The sequence below is a fragment of the Argopecten irradians genome, unplaced genomic scaffold (genome assembly GCF_041381155.1).
Source record: "Argopecten irradians isolate NY unplaced genomic scaffold, Ai_NY scaffold_0491, whole genome shotgun sequence".
NCBI classification, from domain to species: domain Eukaryota; kingdom Metazoa; phylum Mollusca; class Bivalvia; order Pectinida; family Pectinidae; genus Argopecten; species Argopecten irradians.
In genome coordinates, this window is record NW_027187958.1 from 738 (window position 1) to 8,488 (window position 7,751).

A 7,751-nucleotide genomic window follows, 5' to 3' on the forward strand; every position below is an offset into this window, starting at 1 on the left:
TGTGACAATATAAAATGTTTAAATCATATTTGAATAGTCATCAATGTCAAATACCCACCCCTTTTTCATAGATTAACAAGTATTTTGACAAAATCAGCCGTATTAAATCCATCTAAAACACATATTTACATCTCCTAACGTAAACTTTCATGACCCAGACAAAAAAACAAATTGCAAAGTCCCCAAAACACTTGATCTGCCTTTACTTTTACTTGTATTCTGCCTGCTTGAATTCACGTTCCGTTTTTTTGTAGTAACCAGCCGCCATATTTAAAACTAGTTCAAAATGTTAAGGAAAGGATGCATCATATCTAATCCGCTAATTAATACTTTTTTATGAGGCCTCAAGTTATGGTTTTACTAGATAAATAGGATAATCAATACCTAAACTGTAAGTACACATCAATGTTACCACTGTTAGAGCTATATAAAATTTGATATTTTTGCACTTTTCCTTCCGCCTTCATATGACATCGGAAGCTGCATCAAAGAAATAATTACTTAAGCCTTCCGAAATGAGAGTCGACACTCAGTCAGCGAAATAATGTGTCGATAAACAAAAAAAAAACGGCTGACCAGTCGACTCTCATGTTATGGGAGTAGTCTGTGTCCATGCAGTGCCACAGGCCTGGGGTGCTGCGAATGTGAATCCTATGATTTCGCACCATTTGTTGACTCGAATGTGACGTCATGCATGGTTCCTTGTGATCATCTTTTGCTTTGTGGATATTTGACTGCATTCCATAGTATTTGATTTTCAAAAGTACTTTCATTTATTATTTTTAAAATATCAGAAATGTTTAATTACTCCTGTGTATGCATTTGCCTTAGTTTGATATATTTCTGCTTTCTGTTACTGCGGAAAGCAGCATCAGAGCAACACATAAACCAAAACAGGTTTTACTGGAAGAACAAAATTTTTTAGCCATCCATGCATGCAGGTTATCGCTCTCAGTATGTATTCACGTACATGTTACCGAACAGACCTTCGCTCTTATTATTGTTTGGGTTTTCCCACTGATACTGCTAATGGGCATCAAGGATTTAGAAGTGAGAAGGATTTGTCACTGTCTTTTTATACCAAAAAACACCATGCAAGAAACCTATGAACCAGGAATAAAAAACATTTATCTTAACAAACACTTGTCTTATCCAGTTGAAAGTAGTGCTGGAATAGTAAAAAATGCCAACCTTATCAGGAACTATAACCGGATAACCGTAGCTTTTAAGTAATGTTACAGTCGTACATCAATGCCATAAATTTATCATAATTCGTCTGGATTCCATAACAATTGCTCACATCTTTCAGGAAACAAGTATTTGAAATATAAAAGAAATATATTGCTTTGAATTTGATTTGTTTTGTTTGTTTTTAATAAAACCATGATGGTGAATGAAAATTGGTGTAAATTACACAAGAATGTCAAAGTAGGCCTACTTCCTGCACATATGTCTTGCACTAGAGGTTAACACAATCAGACACTTAATTATGAAAACATTACAACCCATATAATCAGTTAAGGATTAAATCTTGCTTTGGTCGCTATCATTGGATGGTGAACTGAGTTCCTCTTTTGAAACAAATTGAATGAACTGCTTTGCAGTTCATGTTAAATTTTAAAATCCTCTGACCTCTGTATATCAAGGTAAATTCCTGTGACCTCTCTATATCAAGGTAAATTCCTGTGACCTCTATATCAAGGTAAATTCCTATGACTTCTGTATATCAAGGTAAATTCCTCTGACTTCTGTGTATATATAAGGTAAAATCTTCTGACTTGTGTATATCAAGGTAAATTCCGCTGACTTGTGTATATCAAGGTAAATTCCTCTGACTTGTGTATATCAGGGTAAATTCCTCTGACTTCTGTATATCAAGGTAAATTCATCTGACTTCTGTATATCAAAGCAAATTCCTCTAACTTCTGTATATCATGATATACTATGATACTATTATCTATCCATTTTCCAGAATTAAGATTAAGGATAGCTGAGGTATGGCATCTATTCTAGACCAGTATGAGGAGGAATCGGCCAGAGCTGCGTCTGTTCGCACCACCATCCCTCCTGTACAAGAGCCGGTAAGTAAATTAATAAAAAAAAAAAATTTGCTTACTATAGTATGACAATCTACAAGCAAATAACTTAAAGTATTAATTTTATGAAATAAAATTAGCCACAGATATAAATGTATGTATTGCCTTCTGTCAGTGATTAGAGAATCAATTATTCTAAATCAAAGTATTTTTGTCAAGGTTGTAGACAGTATGTGCTTTTAGTTTTAGTACTTTTTAATTTCGTTTTTACAGTGTGTTTTCGTTTTTATATTCAATCCTTGATATAAACCGTTTCTTCAATAGTCACCATATAGGCTATACATGTGTTAGGCTAGTACATGTAAGTCTTGTTTACAATATAATGCTAACAATAACATTAGAGGCGATTGATTTTATACTTTGTTTTATTTGTGGTAAATACATGATTATGAAGTTTACAGAACGGAGACGTCATGCATATATACAACCGCCACAGTTGGTCATGGTTAAAGAATCCGTCTAATTCCAACCATGAATAATTCAAAGTCTCAAAGTTTTTCTGTCGGTCCCTTGAACTTTGATACATCAAGGTTTGACTGTATATAAAACAAGACTATGTGTCAGCATGTAGACTTTGAATAATGCTTGGTTTTTCAAGATTGGATCTTGGTTCATTGAATAATACTTGGTTTTGTAGATTGGACCTGAATTCATTGAATAATGCTAAATTTTTGTTGTTGATTGGACCTTGGTTCTTTAAATATTTGCTTGATTTTGTTGATTGGACCTGGGTTCATTGAATAATGCTTGTTTTTATAGATTGGATCTGAATTCATTGAATAATGCTTGTTTTTGTAGATTGGACCTGGGTTCATTGATGCCAGGCTTGATACAGATGTGCCAATTTTCAGTAAAAAGAAGGTCAACTTCAAGTAAGTCATAGAAAACAATTTACTGTAATCCAAAAAGTTTTGTTTGAAAAATGATTTTTAAGGATATGCATAATGTTATTGATAAGTGTACTTTTACAACAGCCATTTTACATTAATTAGTCTAAGAGAGATTAAGCATGTATCTAACATCTACAATCAATATTATAGATTTAATGCTATAATAACTGATAAACATATAAAACACATCTTCTAATTGTCATCAGACCGCCGGACCCCATCACACACATGGCTGTATGTAACAACTTCCTGGTGATTTCTATGACCAGTAATATATTACTACGCCTGGACCTAGAACATCCTGAAACTCCAGATGGTGAGTTAGATCATCATACCAAAACAATACTGCTAAATGTAAACTGATAAATGATTTTTGGCGAGGATCACCTCGCCATTGTGATCGTGGTTGCAAAATTCTCTTTCTGTCAATTTCCTCAATATGATTGGCTTAGAACTTGCTCGCAGATACTAGCGCTCCTAACGGCAGTGTATTCAACAACTTTGATTTTACCGGGAATTTTAAATAGCAAATTTTGAATATGAAAGTTACTGAAATAAGCGTATCTGTAATGTTGAAATAGGAGAAGTAGATAACTGCTTTCATATCCTTACCATATACACTATCCAAATGATCTTAGGTTGGAAAATTTTCACTTTAATTGTTTACAATGTATCTAGACTTTCCGTCCCGAAAATGTTGTTAACAATGCATGAAGACGTTTCGTCCCGAAAATGCTTCGCTTCGCCCCACGCGTTTTGTCCCTACTAGTGACAATTATCCCGCAACGGAAAAAATGAAATCAATGTTTCACCTCAAACATCAAAATTTTTACAATAATGATTTTTGTAATTTGAATCATATTAGTTCGGAAGCAAATGAATCTCAGGACGAAATGGAGATTTGTTTATCACGGCTGCGTTATGCCACATGTACGTGTAAATCCACAATGGAAGAAAGACAACTCTAAGAAAATTTAGGATAAACTTTGTAAACTGATCAAATAGCGCGTGAGAGACGATGAACATTTTCTAAATGTCCAAGCTGGCGTAATCTTCCAACATACGGCAGTTTAATAAGGTATGAATATTTACCACATCCATAATTATCGATAATTTTATAAGCACATGAATACATTATCAGATTATATATACATATTAAAGCACGTATAGAGGTTGTCACTAAAAACATTTTAGCCACTTTCATCACATGTAGGCCTACAGGAGCTTGACGTTCTGATAATATATATAACGTATTCAGTAAACTACGTAATAAACGAAGTATTTTTGGTCCGAATGACAAAAATCATACATAAAATGTTCGTATAACTCGAAGTGAGATTTTTTTGGACTACTTCATTTGTAGATCGATGAAAATGCCGATTTCTTTTTCATAATTCTTCCGTAGAACGGCACTTTAAAAAGCTGTTTCAATCTACAACAAACGTGGAGAAAACGGTTAAATGTTTAGCAATTATCCTGAGTTATATTTTATCAACAATCATCAGAGATTAGTAATTAAAACTTACATAAACATACTCCCGATTCTCACTTGCATTGTGTGATCACTCGAGCGGAACTAATCTCTACCACCTGGCACAGTCTTACAAAGGGGTATTCTCTTAACGCCAACATATTTATCAACAACAGGTAGGTGTTGTTTTAGGAAACAATACTGTTTCATATAAGCTGTCTTTATTTTCACCTGTAAAGTCACTTGAGATTTACCTGTATTTCAATCAGTATCATAGGTAACATTGGTGGGTTTTGGATAAAAAATCCTTCAATATACAGTACAGGCCAGGTGGACGGGCTTCTTTCCACTCTATCCAGTGGACAGAATCCAGCTGTCCACTCAAATGTCCACCCAGTGGACAAGAGTGGACAGCTGTCCACTCCATACAGTGGACAAGAGTGGAAAGCTGTCCACTCCATACAGTGGTACGTGACGGACCACAGTATCCAGTGGGCCATCATTATGACAGTACAGTGTTGTCCACTGGACACAGTGGACCACTAAATATCGTGTCCGTCCGGTTAGGTAAATGTGTGTAACATAGAGTATTGTACTATAAACACCACAATCTCAGTTCTGATCGGTAAAAAAACTATCTAACAATACATTATTTTAATAGTGTCATGATACACCTGTCTTTTTCATGCAGCATTCCATCTATTTATTTTTACAACGTCAATGTATTAGTATCCATAGATAATTCTTTTAGCTCCAGCATAACGAAAATCGTTTTAAGTTAATGATTGTTTTAATGTGTTATCCACCATGTATGAAAGAGTGTAAGTAAATTCCTTTGCAGACATTTTCGGCTAGTGACGTCATAAAATCTTCCTGCCATAAAATGTAATGCCTACATAGAGAGTTCATATTTAATTGTTTACACTTTTTGATACGCAACTTCTTGTCAAACTAAATGAAATGAAATTTAAAGAAAATGTGGCATAAATAGTAGTTGAAGTTGAAAGCCATTCAGAATAATTTGGTTAACGAGATTGCTGTGTCCCCTTGGAATATAAGAACGTGTAAAATTAAATGATTTCAATATCAGCATGTTATGCTATTATCATTCTCTCTATAATTACCATTATTTAAAGGCGATACTGTACTTATCAACGTCCTTGTGATCCAGATACGCCAGATGAGCCGCATCGGGGATTGTTATTTTGCCGATTTTCTAACAAGACTGTGATGCATTTTTGTTAACTCATAGATTTTTTTACTTGAACTATCGTCTTTTTATATGCTTTTCGATTAAAATGCCTATCAATGAGGCACAAAGGCTTGTGGGAACCGCGATGAACGACCTATAACCCTGCACTATTTTACTTGGAGGCTGGCGGAAGATAGAGGATTACGTATATTCAATGGGGATAGAACTTTCGTTCAGATTTCTTATTTTTGCACTTTCTAAAGAGAGTAGAATAAGTAACTCATAAATGTTCTATTCATCTTAACGATTCACTTTTTTACAACTGTACTACTCTCTCCCTCCTCTCTGAGTGTCATGTCATTCACATGTCAGTTCTTTTATTACCTTGAGCCTTTCGGCTCATCGGTTTGAAACAAAACATATATATATATATACAAACACAATACACAGAATATACCCTTACATCCATGCAAAAAAAACACCCACTCTCACCATACATACATGTACACTGACACACACAATAACCCTCTTAAGTATACATATGACAAGTGAAGAGGGATTACGCTAATTTTACACGTAGATTGTCGCCATGATTACTAATGATAATTACGCTTCCCATGTATACTGTATAGACTACATTAATCAGCAGGTGTCACAAACACTTGACCAATAACCAAGGATTTATAATACGTCCTTGCAATTAACCGACTAATTAATCACGTAATTATTGGTATTTGGAAGTTGTGGGAAACATCATGTAGCTTTAGCTGACCACAGGGGTCCATCTCCATCCATACAGGTAAGGGTGACACTTGAGCTGATCCCCTCGTTGCACCAGGAAAACAAAGTACCTGTGGAAACTGCCAATCATAATGGATGTATCTCTGAACGCCAACATTTTGGATTTACCTGTTGGGTAGTTTTTTTGTGACAGTGGTTATAGTCTTTTTTCCTAAAAGGAGTCCCAATGCCAACAGGTAAATTTACCTGTAAAAGTTACCTGTGTTGATACTTATCTAAATGTGTATTGATCAATAAGTGTTCAGAATTAATATCAGATACATATATACATAACATATGTTACTGTTAATATCTATGAAAATATAACAATAGAATCTATGAATGAAATTAAATTAAATTCACAATGATTTTATTTCAAGAATTTTAAAGATTTCCTTGATATATCTAAAATCTCTGGTATCAATCTCATTATATTTTCAATAGATTGATACTAAAATCAAGCAAAATTCTTTGAAACCTATTTCACATGGAAGTAACTTTCCCATTCAGTAATATCAAAGAAAAAATCCAAAAAGGAATTATCTTATTTCAACTTAGTGTAACAATATAAGCCCTTTGCCTGTTGGAACGTGATTTTTTTCAACGAGGTCTTCCATATATGTCTTTTAAGTTACCTTATATACATATATAGTACATGTAAGATCTGTGTTAATTACCTACAAAGAGTAAGTGAATTTATGTCAAATATGATTTCCAAACTTTAAAAAGGTATTACTTGTACTTGACTGAACTTTTTAAGTTAGCAGAACATACAATATATTTTAAAAGTTGCATTAGAATGCATCATTTATCACAATTATAAAATTTTCCTACTCTCTTATCCTAAAATGATATTTCTAGATCAGCGTGATATTACATTATAATGTAAACGTATTTCATTATAGCAAATGAGTACCTAGTAATTAAACTGTTGTCCGTAAACAGCGCAGTATTCCGACCGCTTAGTCCGTGACACGACTGCTACGGGCTGAATATAATATCCAATTTGATGTAAACAAAGAAATACAAATAAGAATACATATAGCATGTTCTAAGGTAAATTTATGACTGATATTATTTTAAAGAATGAGTACCCGGTGTTGTTTTCATTACACCTTGTAACGACAGTGACAAACTCGAGAATGCCTAAACATGCATACATTTACAATATGTACACAATCTGAATTGGAACTGTATGATATGAATTAATCCACATCGTAATAAATCATCAGTGGTCTTTTTGATATTTTGTCAATAATACTAAAAGGTCGTAATTGTGTTTCACGTAAATCACTAAATTAAACATCGTAGTTTTATGGTTT

The 7,751-nt window shown here is 33.8% G+C and overlaps 1 protein-coding gene across 1 annotated transcript; it reads left to right on the forward strand.

Annotated features, from left to right (window-relative positions):
- The first annotated feature begins 1,811 nt into the window (after positions 1-1,811).
- On the forward strand, positions 1,812-5,003 carry LOC138312838 (vacuolar protein sorting-associated protein 18 homolog). The gene is made up of 4 exons (XM_069253584.1): positions 1,812-2,081; positions 2,895-2,968; positions 3,193-3,302; positions 4,783-5,003. The coding sequence occupies exons 1-4, from the start codon at positions 1,998-2,000 to the stop codon at positions 5,001-5,003; spliced, it is 489 nt and encodes a 162-aa protein (XP_069109685.1). The 5' UTR covers positions 1,812-1,997.
- The last annotated feature ends 2,748 nt before the right edge of the window (positions 5,004-7,751 follow it).

Excerpts from the sequence above, each read along its gene's own strand:
- LOC138312838 (XM_069253584.1), top strand. The coding sequence starts at position 1,998 with ATGGCATCTATTCTAGACCAGTATGAGGAGGAATCGGCCAGAGCTGCG. Across the intron at positions 2,082-2,894 it reads TCCCTCCTGTACAAGAGCCG|ATTGGACCTGGGTTCATTGA; the intron begins GTAAGTAAATTA and ends TTGTTTTTGTAG. Across the intron at positions 2,969-3,192 it reads AAAAAGAAGGTCAACTTCAA|ACCGCCGGACCCCATCACAC; the intron begins GTAAGTCATAGA and ends AATTGTCATCAG.